At 46.4% G+C, this 23,412-nt stretch overlaps 1 protein-coding gene and 1 pseudogene across 1 annotated transcript; one reads left to right on the top strand and one right to left on the bottom strand.

The window, feature by feature from the left end:
* Positions 1–8,579: 8,579 nt before the first annotated feature.
* Positions 8,580–12,169, top strand: LOC120654007 (annotated as a pseudogene).
* Positions 12,170–18,281: 6,112 nt separating this feature from the next.
* On the bottom strand, positions 18,282–18,881 carry LOC120653393 (NAC domain-containing protein 71-like). Its single transcript, XM_039931149.1, has one exon. The coding sequence runs from the start codon at positions 18,879–18,881 to the stop codon at positions 18,282–18,284; it is 600 nt and encodes a 199-aa protein (XP_039787083.1).
* Between the last annotated feature and the right edge of the window lie 4,531 nt (positions 18,882–23,412).

Genomic DNA, 23,412 nt, shown 5'->3' with positions numbered 1-23,412 from the left:
AATAAATCTAAACCTACTCGGATTACAACTGGTCAGATCGATCTGACCGATCATCCCGATCGGTCGGACTGGTCGGTCAAGGCACTGTTGACACTCAGTAATGACCAATTTTAAGTGTTAATAATATCAAAATAAATGGATGAGCTTGCATTTCTTGCACTCATTTTGCTAATAAATTACCGAATTCCACATGTTCTTATAGAATTTCATGAGTGCTATTTTTTGGCCAAAAATAAAGGTCAATCATACCCTTTGACCCAAGGAGCAAAAGTGTCATCCAATTACGCGTCGCCACGCAGTCATCACATGGATTGAAGAGCCCGCCAATGAAGCAAACCAATGTATCAAACGCTTAGGAACATGAAAATACAAAAGGAAACTTCTTGGAAGCTTACTGGTCAAGGTCGTTGACCAGGGGTTGGGCCCACTGGTCGGCCAAACCTACTGACCAGCCCACCAGGGCACCCCTCCATCGACCTTCTTTCTTGGTGGGCAACTTTCTAGAGATTTCCTTATGACTGTTCAAGGTGCAACACGCGCAAAAATTAACCAGAATTGCTGGTGAACCCCTCTATAATATGAGGTGGGAACTTCTAATAGAGATGAGCCAAGTTGTATCCATTCCTCACTTGTAAAAATTTAGGGAGTAGAATTCAGGTGTGGAGTTGTAGTTTAAGGAGTTAGAGTATTCGTGGAGAGTTGATATATCTTGTATCTTCTCTTTATGTATGTCTTAACTTTGTGCTAGATGTTTGTTTTATTCAACTTGGCATATTTGGTTCATATACTTGGTTATGTTTATGATCCTATGTAACACCCTAAATTAAATTTCAGCATTTAATAATAAATTTAATTGGCTTTATTTAATTTTCTAAGGTTTAGATGCTTAGCCTTGCATTTAATTTAATTTTTCTTTCACAAGTAATTAAAATTTTTCTAGGTTTAAAGCTATTGCTGCATTCATGCTGGTGCATTATTTTATTTGTTTGAGTGCTAGGGTTGAATTCAAATTCAAGTTTGAATTCAAATAGTTTTAGTTTGAATTAGTTTGAAATAGAAAAAGAAAGGAAATAGGAAAACCAACCCAACCTGGAAACCAGCCCAACCCAGCTCGGCCCAGGTCTTCCTCTCGCGCCCCGGCCCAACTAACCCCGCGGTGGCCCACCTCCTTCGCTCGGCCCGCTCCAGCGACCTCAGCCCAAGTTCCTACCTCAGCCCAGCAGCCCGCGCTCTTTCTCTAGCCATTGATAGGGCGGGCCCACTTGTCAGCGCCTTCTTCTCCCCTTTCCTTTCTTCTTCCCCGCGCCGAACGCTCTCTGCTCCGCTCAGCTCGCCCGCCACTACACAGTGGACCTTCCCTGCACTGTGGACCGACCCCGACCCCCGCGACCCACCGGTCAGCCACGCCCGACCTTCTAGAAGCTCCACCTGAGCCTGGATCACGCCAGGCCATTGCGCGATCCGCTCCTCACACACACGGATCGCGGCCACAATCACCGCAACGCCCCTGCCCGGCACGGCCGCCCAAGATCCCTGGACCCCTCCTTAAGTGGCCCGTGATCCCCTCCTGCGAGCCACGACGCCACACCGCAGCCACCGCCCCGAATCCCACAGCCCCTGCCTAGCTCCGTCGTGCAGAAACTCCACGCCGCCGCGGCCATGCCGCCCTGCCGTGCCTTCACCACCACAGGCCAGCGCAGACGCCCCGCCATAGGACCAGGATCCTCGCCAGGCCCTTTTTCCCCGACCTCGGCTCGTGTGTGCGTGGAATTTCAACCGAAGTGCTGCAGCAGGTGAGCTCGGTCTCCACCGGATTTCCTCATCGCTGGTGATCCTCCAGCCCTCCTAACCCCCGTGCACCTTCGTGGCAAGGTCACGCATCGATCCAGAGGACCAGGACGACCGGAGCTGCACGCCTGCGACTGCGCCACGAGCTCCGATCCGCCGCCTCCACTCAAGCTCGCTGCCGGACCTCGACGCCGGCCTCCCTACGTCACGCATCCGCTGTCCTGAGCCCTCGGTGAGCACCGCGTTACCTCCCTTTTTCTGTTGCGCTAGATCCGGTAGGCCGTAGCTCACCCTTGTGGCCGGGGCACGCACGCTGGCGTTCCGCCGCCGCCGCTCCGCCGTGGCCACACCTCTGCAGCGCAGCACAACCCTGCCCGAGCCCCGTGTCACCTTGCCTGTGCACTGCACATGCGCACCCAACCATTTACCACTGTTCCTATGTCCAGAGCAGCGTGAACGCGTGATCGCCGTCGAGTTCGACGCCGCAGATCCGCCACCGCCCGTGCCCGCGCCGCCCTTAACCCCGCCGGTCCCTGCTGTAGCCCCGGTGAGTTACGCACACCGCGTAGATCATCCCTAACCCAAAACCCTGGCCAATTTGACCCCGGAGCATCGAATTCGATGAAGTCCGGCGAAGTTCGGCACCCCGCCGCCGCGGAGAATGGGCTCCGGCGACCAGCGCGGCCGCCCCCGCGAGCAAATGAACCTGGACCGCCCGATCCACAGCCAACGCGCAGGATTAGATCGCGTCCAGATCTAATCTGTGCTGCGGGATCGTGATCCAACGGATCAGATCCGCGCGTACCCCTTCGGCCTGGCAGTTTTGCTAAAGAACCCCTCTGTTTCCTTGAATTTAACCCGCAGTCCTGGTTAGTTCAAAAGAAATTCCAGTTTGGCCCTGTTTTTAGCATTTAGACCCCTGCGCTTTTCCCTTTTTGAACCCACAGTCTAGCCTAGTAGTTTTTGCGTGTTAGCCCCTAGATCTACCTATTAATTACATATAGGTCCCTGGTTTTTGCAGAAAACCCCTGGAAAGTTAGTTTTTCTTGCAGAAAAGCCCCTAGATCTTGTTTTAGCCCTAGATTTTGCGTTTTAACTCCGTTTTAGGTGGTTTTTGCGCTCATGTGATCGTTGTAACACGTAGAATAGTTCTAGCTTAGTTTTGTTCGCTGTTTTTATGTATTGTTGTACTGTTTCTTAGTGTTAGCCTTGGTTTGCATGTATGTTTATGTTGTTGCCTTGTTTTTTTGGCCATGTGTTCGTGAGTAGACGTTGAGCTACCGGAGGAGCCCCAGTACCAGTACCTAGAGCAGCCACCGTCTTCAGAGCAGTTTGAGAAGCAGGAGAACTTTGAGGAAGGCAAGTATAACATGAACAGCACCTATCACTTTTAAATACAATTTCATACTGCATTTTAATATTGTATGCCTGTAAGGATTTTCCTAGCCACTTTATATCTTTTATATATCCCTTGGGTTGCATTTTGGTTAGTTGTGCTAGGTTGCTGCGCTATAACACACTTGGTCCTTTTTAATTAATTTGATTAATGGTATATGCAACTTAATTCTGGGAGTGGCCCGCTTGAGTGGCTCACGTCTCGTTTAAAATTGGTTTTTCTAGAAACTTGGTTTAGCGGGCTCGCACTGTGTTTTGTGCCAGCTACTCTACATAAGGATCGTACGTCATTAGAGCGACAACCTGGGACAACCGCGCAACCACAAGACTAGAATGGGACGGTCTTGGCTTACTAATTAGGTCTTTTTGGTTTGGAGTAACTTACCTGCGGGGCAAGGGTGGTAAGCTTCAATGGTCCCTGCTCCTCCGGCTTGGTCTGTGCTCCGTGTCTTGTACCCCTGTGAGGTGGGCCCCATCGTCGCCGATCCAACCCTCGCGGTTACTCCTTACCAACGAGATTCTTTGTAACGGCCTTGTAGTGTGCTTGCTAGCCATCTCACCTAAGGAAGTGTGATGAACAACTAGCGTAGCCCACGACTTATGGGTAAAGATGTGCAACCTCTACAGAGTGTAAAACTGGTATACTAGCCGTGCTCACGGTCATGAGCGGCCCGGATCCTCCTTTTGATTAGTGGGGTTACCTTGGTGGTTTTGATTTGGTTCTCAGTAGTATCATAATTAATTCTGATTAATTACTATGTAACTGGGGTATGGTAACTCATCAACTTGTAGTAATAGCTTTAATAAAATTTTGCCAAGATTAAAAGCTAATGCAGTTAAGTCAGCCAACCTTAGAGCCTCATAGTTTGTGTTATACTTGTTGAGTACAAGTTGTGTACTCACTCTTGCCTACTCTACTATTTTTCCTCTTGGGGATACTCTACTGCTGCTCAGTTCCTGCCGACGCGAGGGAGTTCACTCAGAGCTACCAGGAGTACGAGGACTTCTAGGCGTTCGTCTCCCAGTCGACGTCCCTGTGGTGCCCAGCTTCGTCGAGAGTTTACGTATATGTTTTACGCTTCCGCATACTCTGTATCAGACATTTTTTCATTTATGTAATAAATAACATTCGTACTCGCTTTATTATATCTTTTTATGTGATATGTGCTGTGATATACTGTTCATTCTGTTGTATATACGTGTGACTTGATCCTGGCATGTATATGATTGCTCAGTTTATGTCCTTTTGTAAACCGGGTGTTACATCCTATCATGATGAATGTTTGAGTTAGTTTGTCTTGCATGTCTACTTGAGTAGTAAGATCTTGATGCAATATCGGTTTCATCTCCTTTAATTGGGTGCTCTAGAACTAAGGCTCCTAATAGAGTTGGATGTCCTTGCGCAAGGCTATAGTAGTAATCGTTAACACAGACGTGGTGTCTGGGTTAAGGTTTATGTTTGAATGTGGCCCTGTTCTAACAGTTTGTAGAGGTAGCCTGCAGGTAGTGACAATCCTGTTTTGTGCCATCGTAATCCTTCACGTTAGGTTAGAGGGTAGGAGATGCATAAATGTCAATGATGGCCAGTCAATCATATCTGTCTGATATGCGTGGTCCTGCCCGTAGTGTCATGAATCTTTAGTCCAACTTGACCATGTAATTGGATAGACAGCTCTAATATGTTTTATGCTTGCTAAGTTGAGTAATGCTTCTAGTACCCTTGTTCGCTCTTCATTCCTCTACTGCCCATGTTGTTATCTTTGTATAAGCTCATCTTGTGTCCCACTATCTTTGCCATACATTATCATTTACCCCCTGTTTAGATTTGGATATTAATTGGTAGTAATTAACGCTATCTTCATAAATTCTTTACACCGCTATCTTCCCTGCGGAAATATAAATGACACCCCGGCATACTTTCGGGTAAAATGCTACACCTGTATATTCTGTGCTCTTGCGAAATGATTTATGATTCAGGAATACTCACGTTCCTCAATAATTGTGCTAAGAGTTGTTAAGCATTTCTTGGTTCCGTTGCTAGAACAAGTATCCTAATTATGTATCTAGAGATGATGTTAAGAAATACCAATAGACTAATTTTGGCAACATATGCCCCCTGCTTTTTGGTGAGCTTTGCAAGCCAAAAAGTAAGTACCAAAGCCTAGCCTAATTTACACATAATCCATTGGCCTAAAAACAATGCTAAGAGTGATAATATATATATCGGCCATCTCCATCTTCTTGCATCTTGCCACATGCTGGGGTAGTATTTCCTAAAGTATCTTTCAATGATAGCCCTTAGTAGAGGTTCTCCTTGCAGCATCTCCACCATTTATGAATTCCCGAAGTTAACCTTGATAGTCTTTTATGTACCCTCCCAACTTGACGACCATTTGCCAAACTTATTATTTTTCATCCCAAAGGCAAAATTGTCTTCCAAACCAGATCTCCAACTAGAAAAAATTTAGCTTTTACCTTCTTGTTGTAGGCTCTGGCCACCCGAAGCTTATCATTCTCAATCTCTTTTAAGCTTTCAAATGTTTCTCGGTCACCTCATCGGTATTGTTCATCATTAAATCATGTTAATCAACAACAGAGAGGTCATTTTGCTTAGTCAATCTATAAGCGTCCAGATTTACCTCAGATTTACCTCAATAGGTAAAATGGTCTCTTGACCATATACAAGCTCAAAAGGAGTGACTTTGGTAGCACTATGTCGTGATATACGATGAGCTCATACTTCGGATAATAATTCGTGCCACCTCTTAGAATTTTCTTCTATCTTTTTCTTGATAAGCTTGATCAAAATCTTATTACTTGACTCGGCCTGTCCATTGGTCTGAGCGTAATATAGAGATGAATTGAATAACTTAATCTTGTAAGATTCGGAAAATGCATGCATCTCCTTTGATATGAGTGAAGAACCTCCCGAACAATTATGGTAGACACATCAAAATTCACAGGTAAAAGTAAAGTTTAGAATAATCTGTATGCATATGTCATATTATATGGAAGTCAGGTCCACCTTAGTCCTAGCCTTTACTCGGGACGAGCAAAGGACTAAGTGTGGGAATTTTGTTGATGGCCTATTTTGACCCATTTTGACCGTCAAATATCGCGCAAAATATAGGCATTAAAGGGAACAAATGTTAGCATTGGATGATTTATTAACAAATTCCATATGCTGGTCTGAAAATATGTGTAGGTGACTTTGGTCCAAAAATACAGAAAACTAGTAAGGATGATCCAATAAAAGCCCAACCAAGCACAATGATCAAAGGGCCCACTTGACAGCCTCACATGAGAAGGAAACACAGCCATGCGCATGAACAAGTCACCGATCCATGGAAATATCATCTCGACCAATCAGGCGCGAGTATGAGGATCCATGGACCCACCAGAGCAGAAAAGGACATACCTAGAAGCTAAGGCACGTGGAAAAAGAGTTAGGAGACACGTGGCGACCCCTCAGCCAAAGTTGAGGCCGGTTGGTGGCCAACTGGGTTCATTCGACCATGGTGGTCGGTCGACCGGCCATGGGTCCCACTTCTTCAAACTTGTGATGTGGCGACATCTCATTGGATCCCAAGGTCGGTCCCAGGTGCCAGAACTGCTGCAAGTCACCGAGGCAATCCCTGGTTCCCTTCTATAGATATGAGAGGGAGGGCTCCAAAATGAGACACACCAACATACTTCACCTTCACTCTTCACTCACTTCAATAATTAAGCATATAGTTTCCCTCTTTCATTGAGAAAACAAGCTTTTAATTAATTAGAACAAATTCAACTGATGCATGATTTCAACACTAGATAAGATAAATTATCCATTATTACGGACTGACACAGCAATAAAGTGAAGTCGCAACTCCCAACTAAAGTTGTGAAAACTGACTATGGAAGAACCCATAACAAATTGATCAGTTTGTTGGATTTCATCAATTTGGATATGCTCGCAACAATATTTGAGCTTTTCCTTTTTTCCAAACAAAATTGTTCCAAATATACACAACAAATAATGATACTAAGATTATACAATTAAGTTTACTTTTAGTCCCATACTGCATACACTTGCATTGGTGCAGAGTATGAAACTTATGCTTAGACCCTTATTTAGTACTCCATTTTGATTTACAGGGTGTACTTTTCTTTGACTCAGGGACCAACGAGGTAGCTAATGTGACCAAATTGCCCCCATTAATTCTTAAGAAATGCATGCAGATCTGTTCTCTTGTGTCTCAGCATGCAGTCACGCAGGTTGCCAGATATTAATGAGTCCATGGCACGGGCGCAGTAGCGCAACTGGAAAGAAATTTAAAGGGGGCCACACAGACCCCGATAATATTTATAGGTATAAAAATTTGACAATTTACACTAATTTTTTATTAACCACGCTAATGCACTAGCTAGTCACGCTAGGCAGTTCACAAAGAAAAATAGGAGCGGGAATCAATATATCTTGTTCATTTTAATTTTGCCTTGGTTTCTACAAAGATTAGACCTCATCTATTCTATTATGTGATACGAAATCAATAATGTTTTTAGAGGATACCGTATCAACAATAATATATTTATATAGGTTTAAATTGGAGAAGTACATATAGAGGCCATGGTTGTGATGGCTAGTGCGATCGCATTAGTGGAGCAGGTGGGTTTGTTGTTGCCGTCTATCTCGGTTGTGGCTGCCTGGCTGCTTGCCGTCAGCAGCTTATTGTGCATTCGTGCGATACCAATAATAAGTAAACCTATATCGCTGAATCAAAGTGTGCCCTCCGGAGGCCTGTGCTACTGTTTTCGCGTGGGGCCCACGGTGTGTGTCATCAGCCGCCGGAGCCTCTCCTGCTCTCGCCGTTCACGTTGCGACACGTAGCTGTGCACGCGGCAGCCCTCGGCCGGTCTCGTCGGTCGTACGCTGCTCGTGGCAGAAGGGAGGTCAAGACCTGCGCGTCGTGCTTGTCCGCGGACCAAATCATCTCCGCCTGAGTCATCGTGTCCTGCCTCACCTTGCTGCCATCGCCTCCTCCACCTCGCAGTCCCAGCGCCATCGCCGGCCTCCTCCGAGCCAGCCCTTCAGCTCGATCCCAGGACCCTCCTCCCCCGTTGGCCGTGAAGAAGGCTCGATGCTGTGGCCGCGGAGGAGGAGGCGGATTCGTCGCTGGCAGCGGGAAGGGCGGGCACCGGTCCTCGCTCAGCGCCTACCCCTTCGGCGGCTTCGTTGTAGCCCGTCGCTGCCCCTACAGGCAGCGGCGTCCGGGCTCGCAGAGGAGTCGCGCCTCCGGTCCGCGCTTCCCGCATCGTCTCCACGATTCCCGTTTGGGCGGCCCGCATCGAACAAGCTGCCCATCTTCCTGCAGCATGGAGCGACACTTCCCAAGCCAATGCCGTTTGGGCGGCCCGCATCGAACAAGCTGCCCATCTTCCTGCAGCATGGAGCGACACTTCCCAAGCCAATGCCGCTCGAGCAGCAAGCCATGGTGGGCTCTTTGGAAGGACACTCACAGCAAGCCGGAGGACACCCCCAACACCGCAGCCGAGGGCACCCAGCCCGCGCCCACCGAGGGATCCGCCGGCACCGCCCCGCCGGCCTCTGCCGCGAAGGCCACGGAGGCGCTGCTCCCGTCGCTCACCATCTGGCTGCCGTCGCGGCGCACGCACGACGCCGTCATGTGCTTCCTCATGCAGACGCTCGCGGGTCGCGGCGCCTAGCGTCCTCTCCCAGTGCTACGGCACCGTTCCGGAGCCCGAGGCCGAGCATGCCACCGCCGCCGTCCAGGCCGCCGCCTTCGCCGCTGCCTCCGAGTCCGCCGCCGGTGCGTCCCCGGCCTCCGTCGAGGGGGTGATAGAGGTCCTCCAGGCGTAGTACTCCAAGGAGGTCAGCCGCCGCCTCCTCGAGCTCGCCAAGTCCCAGTCCGCCGCCTCGCCCCCGCTCATCTACGGCCATGCGCGACAGTGCCGCCACACTCCCTGTGCCGCTGCCCGAGTTCATCGAGCCCGCAGGTGGATCCCCAACATGCACGCGCACCAGGAAACACGACCAAGAAGCCTCGCCATGTCGCCACTGTCACCGTCCTTGCTGCTGTCGCTGCCGTCAGCGGAGGCGAGCCATTCGGTGTGTTCCTGGGGCAAATCACGAACATGAAACAAGAATGTTGCTGCAAGTATGTGTGCGCTTTGCCACCTCTGCACTTTCTTCTTCTTTTCAATACCATGAACATCCATTTGGAGTTCTTCCGTTCATCTTAACAATTACACCTTTGATTCTGAACTTCACCTTTGATTCTGAACTTCCCAGTTCCCAGGATTGCTTGCCTCATATTGTCAAATTGACCGTTCCCTATACCTTGACATATGGAAGGCCTGATGCAATATTTCATCTTTGGTTTCACTGAATAGTCACCTGCGTCTGAATCTATTCTCTTGGTAAGATTGTTTGACGATTTGAGATTGTAGGTTGTAAGAAGTAGAGTAGCCTTGGCCCTGAGTGACATTTTTAATTTCGAAATATTGTTTCTCACTATTCAATAAACAAAGATCCAGTGCAAAAATTGCCATGATATAAAAAGTAGCTGGGGACTTGCACAACCTTTAGGATTACTCAATATCAATAATTAGCATAGTCCTTCAGTTTTGTTCAGTGATAGAGCAAGTCATTTTGCTAACAGCTGCTGTTCAAATAGTCTTCTTGGTTGTCTTCAAATTTTTCAGTTTTTGTGTTTTGTTTCTAGATTTACTCATAGGTTGGCAAACTGAGGTGAGTTTTTTTCTAGATTTGCTCATAGCTTGGCAAACTGAGGTAGAGGTACATGATCTATATGCTTTCACTCATGCTTTGGATTTCTTTGACAAGCAATGACACTAAATCTGAAAGCCTATTCAGAATTTTCAGACTGCCTATGCATTCTGTGATACCTTCAGTGTCTCCTATCATGTCCAGCAAGCAAGATTTTGTAAAGGTACAAGATCAGTTACAATTTTACTCCCTAACAATCTCAAGTTGTATTTTTTTTTTGTTTCGGCTATGCCTTATGTCCGTGAAGCTGGTTAGGCGGGGCTCAACACAAAATGACATTTGCTGCCACGGTGGAGGTGAGCGAAGGATCTAGTACCAAAATTTAAAATTTCTCTCTTTTAACATACTACCTCCAGTACCAAAATTTAAAATTTCTCTCTTTTAACATACTACCTTCTTTCGTAAGACTTTTTTGGGCCGAATTTTGGATTGTAAGTTGTAAAAAGTAGAGAAGTCTTGGTCCTGAGTGACAGGGGCGGGCCCCATTAAATTCAATGGTATTTAGTTGAATACCCATTATTTTTGAACAAAAATTTTATACATATAGTGTATTCTAGGTATATGATAAAAAAAATGAAAATCATACTTCAAACCAAACTACTAAGAGCTCAGTCTTCATTTAAGCCCCAAAACAACTAAACAACCCACCCCACCGCCGGCCCAATCCCCTCACACGGCCCAAATTTGAGCCGATTCCCCACCTGACCCAATCGTCGCCTGCTCCCTGCCCTAGCCCTTGTCCTGCCTCTACCTGCGCCCTCACCTGCCCTCCCGAGAGCACCCGCGACGCCGCCTCCGCCTCTCAGCCTCGCCGTCGCCGGTCGCCGCCGGCTGCGGGCCGCCGCCCGTCCCGCGCTCATCGGCCTCACCGCCTCGCCGGATCCGCCGTTCCACGAGCCGCCCGTAGGCCGTAGTGCCGCGCCGCCGCGCTGGCGAGCAGCATCCAGGGGCGGGCGCAAGCGGCAAGCCGGAGGATGGTGGCTGGCACGGCCAGTACCACTGCAGTCTGCACGGGACACCGCCGCACGGACCATGGGGTGCCGCCGCACGGGGGGGGGGGCGCCCCTTTCCCCTCCCCCTGCACTGCTACACGGGGGTCTGCAGGACTGCAGCCCGAGCAGGCCTGAGCCCGAGCTAGTGAACCAAGGTGAATAGCAGATTGACAAATTTATTCATAACTTGTGATTATTTATGGTTATGGATTTGTGAAAAAAATTAGCAGCAATAGTCAGATTTTTTATGAATCTTGAATACTTATAATTTGTAGGTTTGAACTATGAAAAGGAAGAGGGGTGGTAGTACCGCTACTGATTTGAATTTTTTCTTGCATAGAGCTGCTGCGAAGAAGAAACCTCCTGAGCCAGAGGATGGGGCAGACATTTTTGAATAATTGTTTGATCACATTCATTGAAAGGGAATTCTTCTTGCAAGCGAAAGATGAGGACATCATCAAATATTTTCAAAACATGAAGGATCGTAAAGTAATCTTGTAATTTGTAAGCATCCTGCACCTGCATCCTTGTCACCCATTTGTTGTTTTAGAATTTTACCCTCTATTCCACTTTGATATGTTGATCATTTAGTATGTATATGCTGTGCAATTTCAAATTATGAACATTGTGTGTTGTCCGTACTCAATTATGCGCTAGTAATATGTATGTCGGGCTGTTAATTTTTTTTTTTGCACTACTTGATATTTTGAATACCAAGGATTCAAATCCTGGGCCCGCCCCTGCTGAGTGACATCTTTTTTGATAGAAGAATCTGTTATTGTTTTTGTATAAATTATCGAATAGTATTAGAAAACTTGAAAGTGCAATATATGTTTTGATCGACCTTAAATATTTTTGTTTGTGGGAACTATTATTCTTGATAGGTGGAGTCATGCAATTGTAGGAACTTGGAGTAGGACACCCTGCCTCTTCAAATTCTTGTGGCCACATCAAGGATTCAAGGACAATAGACATAAGGTCAGGTATCCATTTCCAGCTGCTTTTTAGTTGCCAAATTTATGTGTTCAGATAATTTATAGTTTATCTCTTCCACTAATGTGCACCTCTCTGTCAAAACTAATATGTTGATAGCATATTTTCTTTTGTTTAAAATGTATGTGATTGTGTAGAGGACAAATGTCATCAGTAGGGGTATTACATATCTCATGGCTATGGTAATAGGTTTTGTATGTTGAATCTTTTTTTATGTGCTTCTGTGCTCATGGGACTTTGGTTATGAGTTGAGCTATTTGCAAGCCGAGGTAGGCTCTGAAACAGGGATGTTAGGATCAGCAGCATGCTACATTTGTCAACTATCATTTGCTTCGGACATTCAGGCAGATAAGGTCATTGCAATCAATTGGTATTCTTTGTTAAGATAAACAAGTATATGTGCTGCACTTGCATGATGTTAATCCTCCATGCTTAACCCCATAATTAGCTTACATAACTACAAGTTGTACTTGCAGACATATAACTACATGACAAGTGCAACTAAATGCACACTGGCATGCGCGAACGCTCTACAGGCGCAACGTTAGCGCGCCTACCATCCTAGTAGTCATATAGACTAGCTAGAGTGGTCGGAGCTGATGTACCTTGTAATTTAATTTTATCAATTTATACTTCTTCCATTATTCTAAATTGTAGATTGTTTTGGCATTTTTTATACGTAGTTTCAGCAATATATTCAAATATAGTTTATATGTAAGTGCATGGCAAAACTATGAACTTAGAAAAAATAAATAATATAATTTGGAACAGAGAAAATGAGGAAGTAAGTTTTTTTTACAAAAGTTGCACTTGTACATCAAATGATCAATGATATTTTATTAAATGGAGCCCTACAAGAATTGTACTATGCTGGAAATGCGTACATATTTGGTAAAGCAGACTATGTTGTCTCCAAATAAATCGTCGCCGAGCTTGAAAATAAACTTCACGATATTTGCTTGTTTTGTGTTAAAGAAGCTCATTTCAAAAAGAGACAACATCTCCAAACCAAATTGGACGACTAATGGCAAATGTAGTTTTTTCAGAAATAAAGGAAACCATCCTACACTTATATTTTGGTTATTATGCGGCAAGATTTGTTTGGGGAGTGGTTCATGTTGAATTTGGTTCACAACCACCAAATAAAGAAGCTGATTTCTTGGGGTTAGAAATCCACCATCATCAAATTAGTTTTAGTAAATCCATTAATCAAATAAGTCCAGAAAGTGTACTTGTTTGATATTTAGATACTATACCCATTTAAGTTAGAATGTTCATAAACCTTGTACTTTTGTGATTTAAATTTGTGTTCACGAATAACGTAAGCTTCGTAGTGATGAATACAGTGTAGTAATCGAGAAGTATGTTTTAAGCACCGTCAAGTCCAAGTATTTAGGGAAAATTTCTTGTGTGGTCTCTAACAAATAACTCTCCTTTCTATGTCCCTGAAAAAAAATTTAAACTTCCTTTCTTGGTTCTATTTTTATCTTGTATACCTTCCATAGCCCTACCGTAACATCTGTTAGCGAATTCTGTTAGTGTTTGCAGTGGACACGGTGTTTGGATCAAAATACCCCTTTCCCTGCCCCTGGATTTCCCAACCGGCCACCGAGCATTTCACACTCCCCCCTCCCCGTCCAATCCGCACGCCCCCTCCTAGCGATGAAGGGTTCATCACGTGGCGACCCCAGGCCGCGTTGGCCCCGCATTAGATCCTGCGCCCCTCCCTGGGAAGCGTGCAACACGAAGCAAGTCACGTGCGTGGGGCCGCGCACGGACAACGGTGGAGTAGGTAATATATGCTTCTAATTATGCTTAATTTTGTTTTGCCCTAGTCAACTTTGTTTTGCAATCTAATATTCAAATCTAAACATGCAATCTTGAACCAGCATTGCTTGTTTAAAATCATATTTAGCTATTTTATTATCATGTAAGATTAGTTCATTAATACAAATAAGTCTTATTGTATTTACAATTCTTGATAATTTTTGTTTGTATAATGTATAGGTGCAAGTCAGCAGGTAGGAGAAACCAACCTGAGTCTATTAGCACTAAGTTTCCCATGTTTAGGGGCTCAAATCCACTTGTTGCAACCAAAGCAAAAGGGAAGAAGCTAGCTAAACAGACTAAAGAGAAAAAGGAAAAGTCTTGAAGCCTAAAGCTAAGAAGCAAACTAAAGAGAAGGGAAATAAGAATAACATGTTACACTACTACACAAACATCCTTTTGTTCTGGTTCCAAACCCTCTTTTGTCCCGGTTCCCACAACCAGGACCAAAGGGTACACACAATGCAAAAAAAAATTACTTTGCATCCAGCAGGATTCGAACCCGTGACCTTTTGACTTGTGAAAAGCTTCATTGCCACCCCACCTACACAATACATGTGGCTTTAGATGGGATGCCTTCCTTTTAAACTAACCCGTAAACAACCCTTTAGTCCTGGTTGGAGCCCCCAACCGGGACCGAAGACCCCTTTGATCCGGGTTGGAGCTACCAACCGGGACAAAACAGTCACCCTTTGGTCCCGGTTGGTGGCTCCACCCGGGATTAAATGTCCAGAGCCTTTGGTCTGGGTTGGAGCCACCAACCGGGACAAAAAGGGGGTCCTTTTGTCTCGGTTGGTACCTCCAACCGGGACCAAAGCCCCCCCCCCCCCCCCCCCGCCCGCCCGCTTGACCGCTCAGCTAGCCGTTGGACCCACGACAAAAGCCACCTTTGGTCCCAGGCCCAAAGTCAGCCGGGACAAATGGCCTGAATCAAAGGCCTGTTATGTAGTAGTATTATTTGAAAGCCCTGCAATGGGCACAAGAAGCAAATAAGTTGATCTTTGCAGCCCTGCGGTAAGCACAAGAAGTAAAATAAGGCTCAGTTTGTGATTTACCATGTTCTGCACTAGTCGTAAGATGTGCTAGTGAGCAGCCACACAAGGAGAACAGAGAGAACTTCCGAGCAACTGAATGATAATATGGGCTTTATTATGGGCTAAAGTGAGTTAAGATTAACAGATATGAGCTAAGATTAAAGAGTAGTTAAAAAAATTATATTGTTAGGGGGGGCACGGCCCCTGCCAGCCCCCCTCAGTTCCGCCACTGCAATTGCCTTGCATATGCATGGAGTTAGGACTACCGACACCCATTTGTGCTTTGCAAACTGAAAACGCTAGAACAGCAAACAGAAAAAAAGGACGCCCCGAGCAAGGTTCAAAAAAAATGTTATTAAACTTTGTTTAATTGAGATTAAACGCTAAATAGAGATCTAGCGTCTACTTTTAACCTATAACCTTCCTAGGTGCTAGTCAGTAGGCTAGTGCCTGTCTAACGCCTAGCGTTTTCTTGAACATTGACCCTGAGTACTAGTAGGTACAGAAATACTATGTTAAAAATAACAGAAAATAGGTTATTCGAGGATGAAAGTTTGGGACAGGAGCACTGGACTCAAGGTCGTTCTAGGAACCAGTTGAATTCTGATGAATCATAACAATGATGGCAACAGTTCTTATCGCTTTCTGTTTTCTATATCCAAATATTGTACAGATTATAACCAAGCATTTCACCAAAGATCTGATGAAGTAATGAAAGTATGGCACGAACCTGCTAGCTTCCATGTTAACCATTTGCCCACGCCTTTTCCCCCAAAAGCTCAACAACTGAACCCATGTACTCCTCTGGAACTTCAACAGCAGCTATGTGGAGCTTAGTCACCGCGGAACGGGAACGATGCAGCATTCCATGTTCCGGGAACAGTCGTTCCAGGACGGGAACGCAGGAATGTTTTCATTCCCACAGTGTAAAAATGCATCAAAAACGTCGTTCCTCGTTCCGGGTTCGGCGTTCCTCGATCCATCGTTCCAGGAACTCCGGTGACTATATTCTGGAGCATAGTAACGTGAACATATTAGTTGGATGGAAACTGAGGACAAATGAGTTGCATAAATAATAAAGTTATAAAAGAGGAGGATTATTGCCAATAGATCAGAAAAAATATGCATTACAACTCTATTATATATTTATACAATAAAGTATAGACTTACCTCGTAAGGCTCTAGTAGTTTTCCAGCCACTGTCTTGTTTATGACCTTTGGAGGTCCAATCATAAATTCATAACCTTCTCTCCGCCTACAAAGTTCACATTGTTCTTGAGACAACCAGAACTCACCGAATTACTAATAGTAACAAACTTAAGTTCTTTCATATTTTCTATCAATATTGTGAGATGCAGTGTGCATCTTCCACTAACAAGGAATGTATCAGCAGTCTCCCCATCTTCTACTTTCATAGCCAAATTCCTTTCAAGCTCACGATATAACCTGTCACGGAGGTTTCGGCTAGTAACATATCTTAAGGCCTGCCGGCGACCTCTTAAGATTAAGCAAGGAACAATCAAGGATTAGTCTCAAGTAACCTGTCATGTCTCTTCCCTTGTCTGCCTAGTGTCTCTTCTCCCTGGAAGTCTTCCTCCCTCATGCCATCGTGCCATTATGCCTAGACTTCATCACGCTCCCCACTCTTGGCTGCTAATTTACCCAACGCTAAGCCAGTCCTTAAATTTATACCAGCGCGCATCTAACTTGGATCAATTTATATTGTTGAATTTGAAGATGGAAGAACTACGACTTCCAAGTTCTTGCGCACGTCTTAATGCGCTAGAAATAGGTCTGCTGTTTGTCCAACCTGGACAGGATGTTTCATTACAAAGGTCCAATTGTTGGCGATTAATATGTGTAAGAAAAAGGCTACTTTGTTCCAACAAGGAAACTACATGCAGAACATCATTTATACTCAACACTCAGCAATCTTATGATTTCCATTTCTCATTGCTACCAGACCTACAAACTTTTGTCTGATAGTGTAACTGTGTAAGTAATCACTTCAGACAAAACTTCTGAATTTAGCTGCTGTAACATAAATGATACAAGAAAGATTAGAGATTTTGTACTTACGTTACAGGCAATGTAGGTTGTTCTTCCTGAGAAGTAGCATGTGCTGAATTGCGCAATATGCACATGGGAAAGCTTTTAACACTACAAAAATGTTCAAATCTGTCGTCTCTAAGCTTTTTTGATCAACCTATGCTGAATTCTTCTTTCCTATTTTGCAGTTGTTCTTGACAACCTTTAAGCTACAGTTTGTTTGAGTTCGTATTGTGCACCGTAAAGGACCTCTATAGTTTATCCAAGAAGACACGCTAGTGGATGGTACTCCTACAAGAATGACATTTGCGAACCCAAAAGTTCCAAAGAAAAACTAAAGGTTATCACATCGATTCATTCTCAACGCATCAGGTTTTCATGCAGGAGCTGCCCTTTTCCATTACCAGGGCTGATCTGACACCTACATGGTTTCCCACCAAGTTAGTAACAGACTTGGGTTACTTTTTGTACTCTGCAGATTAAAGGTTGGAAGATTCATATTTGGATTATATGCAATTTGTTGTTGATTGATTAAATCACCACAGTATGCACCAAAAGTTATTGTAAGCTCCAAGAAACAGAAACACTTGCAAACAGGAAATTCCAGTATAAGAGAATTGAACATTTACTCATTTAGATAGGTTCAGTTCATAGATAGGGCGACAAAATGAGTGCTACTCTACATCAGTGGATTACAGTTACTGCAGAAAAACTGCAGGAAAAAAACACGTGGAACAAGTAGACCAAGTCGCTGCAGACTGCATTGCTACTGCTAACATCCCAAGAAACCTACTCCTAGCTGCAAAAATCGCTTCTGTCGGTTCCAGGTAAAGCTCCTCCATCCTTGTGCTGCAAAAATCTCCCAACCTCCTAGCAAGTGATGCAGTAGGCTCCCCAGGGATCGCCGCCGGGCGCTCCGGCGGCCATGTCTGGCACCGTGCAGTTGCTCTCAACATCAGACATGAATGAATTCCAGAACTCCTGCTGGTCTTGGTGGTCTGCTGCCATGTCGCCCATGCCAGGGACCACGCTGTTGCTGTCGACCCCGTTGGAGCTCCAGAACTCCTGCTCAGCACAGTTAGTGCTTTGAACATCGACCCCTATCGAGCTCCAGAACTCCTGTTCCCCTGCAGAAAGCTGCTCCGCCATGCCAGATTGTTGGACCATCAGCTGTGGCATCTGCTGCTGCTCCTCCTCCGCTGTACTCGGCACCTGCTCCTCCTCTGTACTCGGCACCTGCTGCTCCAACTCTTGGTACTGCTCTGCATTGGCTGACGCTGCGGACGGGAAGTCCAGAAAATCGCTGCTTCCGAGAAGAGGACTCTGAGGGAACATGTCGTCGTCGGTCAGGACAAGCTGCGAGCGTTCTTGATCTGCAGAAGCGTGCACCACCTCGCCGGAGTCAGGACCGAGCATCTACATCTCCCCAGAAGAACGGCCACCGGCCGCCGCGGCCTCGACGCGCGCGCGCCGGGACGCGTGTTCACCGGCGCAGTCTTCTTGGCCATCCGGCACGCGCTTCCGCTTCCTGCCGTGGCCGGTGAAGGTGATGTGGCAGATCTTGACGGGCGACGGGCATGGCGGCGCGGCGATGGTGTACTCGTGCATCACCCACCCCACGCTGCCGCCGCTCTTGCCTTTGCCCATGTGCAGGCTGAGGTTGCTCCTGCGGCAGAGGATCCTCTCGCCGCCGACGCGCAGGCCCTTTTCGGCGCTGCTCTGCATCTTCCACGCCCCGACGCCGCCGTCGCAGCCGCGGTCCTGGCGGGCGCCGGGCTTCCTGGCCTCGCCGGTGCGCGCGAGGAAGTAGGCCTCGTCCTCGCTCCCCAGGCCGTGGCGCTCGAAGAGGTCCCAGGGCAGCGAACTCCCCGCCGCGTCGTCCTCGATGATGACGCCGGGGAATGGATCCTGGCCGCGGGCGCGCGGGAGGAGGTAGAACTCGATGAGCTCACGCTGCGTCGGCCGGAACCTGAAGGTGGGCGGGACCTCATCCGGGATCTCGGCCGCCGCCGCCATCGCTCAAGAGGAAGGGGGACGGGGAGAAGAGCGCGTGTCGGAGAGAGACGTGGGGTGGGGGATTTTATTGGGACGGGAAGGGCGCGAGCGGAGCTGACAGCTAACCACAGGGTTCGGTCGGATTCGCTCCATTTAATTTTCGATCGGACGGTCGGATTGATAAAGTGTGATTTTTTTAGGCAACCGAGAGATATACTTCCCTCCGTCCGCGGATGCAGACTAGTGAAAGATTTAAAATTCATACTAAATATAAATGTATTTTTCAAAAACTAGTTAAATTCAACTTTTCGTATTACCGTTTAGCTATCTATTTAGCAGCCGTCTTCCGCCATATCTCTATCCTATCTAGCAGACTCGCCATATAGACTGTTCTTTACCTTCTTTCCTGTCCAGGCCGTCCGCTGTTGGTCCCCCACTCGCCCAGCACCGTCCAGCTCCGCTAGCCCAATAACGCCTGCTCCGCTCAGCGCCGTTCGCCCATTCCGCCTAGCTCCGCTCCGCCGTGTGCGCCGTGGGAGCTCGCGCCGGAGGTCCGCTATGGCTATGTAACAAACATGACCCGACCCCATTAGACCTTTGTTTGTGATTTTGGTGATTGTGTGATAATATAATTAATAGGATTAACAAATTTGCAAGATCTTATTTGTAGGATTATTTAGGTCCTTTGGATAGAGTCCAAGCAATATCCGAGACGTCCAATGCACCGTCGAGACGAGATGTCCAATACAACGTCGAGACGAGGTATCCAACCCACCGTAGAGATGTCAAATCACAGTGAAAAAATAGAGATAGAATATATTTTGAGTGTCCAAATGACCGCAGTGACAAGTTGGACAAAAGGATGCAGAAAACAGTAGCACCGGTCTAACCGGTTGGCTTCGGTTACACCGGTGCCCTATGACCGATGCAAAGGACCGAGCAATGTCCAGCCAAGTAGAGAAGTCCAAGTAGCACCGGTTACACCGGTGGTGCTAATTTGAGACATCGGTGCAATCACCAAGCCATCACTCAGAGAGCATGTTTGGCGTGCAATTGAAGATTGTTAAGCACCGGTTACACCGGTGAACCACCGGAGCAAGGCACCGGTGCAATTTCACGTCAGTTGCAGAAGATCTCTTCAAGACCGGTTGAACCGGTGAGCCACCGGTGCAACACACCGGTCTAACCGGTGACAGCCACGTCAGCTGTCAGAATTAGGTCAACGGATAGTGCAGAGTTGTGAGTGACCGGATACACCGGTGCCCTACCACCGGTCTAACCGGTGCCCTGCGCAGAAAAGGTCCAACGGCTACAAACGGCTCTATGGACTTGGTGGGCTATATATATGCCATCCCCCGGGTATTTCAAGGTTGCTGGAGGTCAGAAACATCACACCCACACCCAAGAACATCTCCAAGCCATCCAAGAGCTTAGTGATCATATCTTTAGTCCTTAGCACACATTTGAGAGTGTTAGTGCTAGGTTAGCTCTTTAGAGAGTAAGAGAGCTTGGTGGTTCTTTAGTGAACCAAGAAGATATCTTGGTGCGCCGGCCCCTTGGAGCTTTGAGTCTCGCCGGCAACGTCAACGACCCTCCGACTTGGTGTGGAGCGGCATGGACGACCTTGTGCGGGTGACGTGGAGACCCCCATCCTTTGTAGAGAAGCTCCTTAATGGAAATTGGGATCAATGTGACCGTGGTGTTGTCCACGGAAGAAACTTGATTGCCGAGAAGCAATACTCTTAGTGAGTGCTTCAACAACGTGGATGTAGGTGTGACTTTGTGGCTAACCGAATCACGGGATAAACACCCGCGTCAAGAGTTTGCTTCCTCATATCCCGCTCTTTACGTTTCCGTATTTCATATTAGCAATTCTTGTGTTCTTTTACTTTCGTAGAGTAGTTTCTTGATAGGAAAGGCTATAGGTTGCTAAACTCTTTTGGGATAGGGGTTTCACACTAGAAGAACCGTAGTTGCACATATAGATAGCATGTTTTAGTTTAATATTGTGCAATTTAGTTGCAGCCATAGGAGACCAATTCTTTAGGTGTGAAGAAAATTGAATGAGATTAATTCTTTAGGCTAGAGCACGATTCGATCACTTTCAGTCGAGGAGGAGGTCCGCCATGGCCGCGGTGGGGAGCTCCTACTCATGCGGGAAGAGGAGGTCCGCCATGGCCGCGCCAGGGAGGTCCTCCATGTCCGCATGCTGGGGAGGAGGTTTTCCATGGCTGTGTCGGGGAGGTCTGCCATGTTCACTTTGGGGAGGAGGTCCGTCATGGCCACGCCGGAGAGGTCCTGCTCGCGCCGGAAGAGGAGGGGGAGGACGCAGGTGGGGTGGGCGGGGGAGTTTGGTGAGCGGAGCCCGCTCGACATCTTTGCCGAGCGAGGAACGGGATATTGCGAGGCGGATAGCGAGGCGGCCAAGGTACCGAGTCCGTTGGATGGTAGTTTGGGGCGTTTTTTCAAAATTTTAGCTAGCCATATCTTTTTAGCAGATGCTTTATGGCATTCTAGAGTTTTTTTGGACAAAAAACATGCTATTCTTCTTGGTTTTTGTGCTTGTTTTGTAAAAAAATCAATTGTTGATATGCTAATCTCCTTGGTTTTGGTGCTAGTCCTGAAAATTAAGCAATTGATTAACTGAACAATACACTAATGAGGGATGCATGCATCTTTACTCTATCTCCATAATCTGTCTGCAAAAACTCAGGGTCCTCTGCATTTCAGGACCGGCTCTTAGGTAGAGAAATAGGCATTTCGTCCTCAACTTTGATCTGGCGATTAAATTCATCCCTCAAATTTCAGATAGACCAATATAGCCCCTCATTTTTCATTCTGAGTCAAACTTATCCTTGTTAATATGAGATTTATGTAAAAAAATTCTCTTTATCCTTATCTTCTAATTCCCCTTCTAAATGCCAAAACAGTTTATTATTACCAATAAAAATACTTAGCCAATGCAAGCAAATCAGTGTAGTGGCATGAGCATCAATGCATTTAGGAGCTGAACATCACACATGTTAAATTTGAAACATAGAATTGTATTTATTAATGCATCGCATTGTATTATAGACGAATGAAGAGTGGAAATTAAGCAGGGGGAGAAGAAGCCCAGGGTAAAAAGGATTTTTTTTGTATTTACCTTCGTATTATTATGGAATAACATCAGCATATGGACGGGTATGATCCTAAAATGAAAGTTGAGGGACTATGTTAGCCAATAAAAAAGTCGAGGGATGAATTTGACCCTTACAATACAGTTGAGAGACTAAAATAGCTACTTTGCCTGCATTTACCTAGAAAAAAAGTGTGAATCTAGGCTTCCTCCAACCAAGCCTTATTTAAAAAAATAGTAAAGATTCGACCTTTTGCATCATCCAATACATACGACTATTATTGATTGTTACATCATCACATTGACATATTTTAAAATTACAAAGATAGCACATAGAAGTCCAACTCATTCTTTTAGGTAGTGTTTGGTCGAGGAGTGAGATAGAATGAAATGATTCCATCTTTGCTTCTAGGAATAGAATGGCTCCATGCTTGGAAAGAGGAAAAGAGACGCTTCATTTCTTTGGTTGGAGGTACGAGGATGGGAAGCGTCATTCCTCTGTTAGCCACCGTTATACAGGACTCGCATGTTGGTCACCCAATTCTCTCCCCTCCCTCTTCCACTTCGGTCGAGCTCCACCTACTCTCAGCCATGGCTCCTTCCACACATGCAGCTAGGCTCCCCCACCCTCCCCCGGCCTTCCTATCTCACCCCGAGCTCGGCTGTCGCTGGAGCTCCGCATTCGCCCGGAGCTGCGCCCATTCCACCTTCACGCCGAGCTCAGCCGCCGCCGGGGCACCGCCCCTCACGTCGAGCTCGCCGCCGCTGAGCAGCTCCTCCACGCCGAGCGTTGTCCTTGCGCCGAGCTCGCCGCCGCCAGTGCCCTGCCCCTCGCACCACATTCCTCCACTGTTCCATCGCCAATCTCCATCTGTGGAGAGCAACGCCGTCAAAGTGGGATGGCTCGGTTCGATTGATTTTGTGGAACCGAGCCATCCCGCATCTGGAGCGAATATTCGCTCTATGGAACGGCTCCATCCCCACGTTCGCGAACCAAACATAGAATAGAGCGGCTACATCCTATTCCGCTCCACAACCAAACACACCCTTACTTACATGGAAGAAAGAGAAGCTGAGGAGAAAGAGTGTACTGTCTCTTGAAGAGCTAACTCATACAAAAAAGTGAGCAGCCCTCTATTAATCAGAGAGAGGTTAGAGTAAGTATAATATCATGTTATAAGCAGACTGAATGTTGAGGTTGAGTAGAAAGAGGAGGGGATGAGAGAGGGAAGGAGAAGCGGGGCTTTAACACATAAACATCATTTTGTTTTAGAGCAACTCCACCACATGACACCCCAAATCTAATGGATCCGGATCCTCTAAGGTGTATTAAGGGTCATTTGCACTATTAGATCCATCTTAAATGATCTGGAACCTACAATAAAGAAGAAAAGTCGGTTTACATCATTGAACTATCATAAAAATCCGATTTTC

This window comes from Panicum virgatum, chromosome 1N (genome assembly GCF_016808335.1).
Source record: "Panicum virgatum strain AP13 chromosome 1N, P.virgatum_v5, whole genome shotgun sequence".
Taxonomy (NCBI): Eukaryota; Viridiplantae; Streptophyta; class Magnoliopsida; order Poales; family Poaceae; genus Panicum; species Panicum virgatum.
The sequence above is the reverse complement of the archived record's forward strand: the minus strand, read 5'-3'. Positions and strand labels throughout refer to the sequence as shown.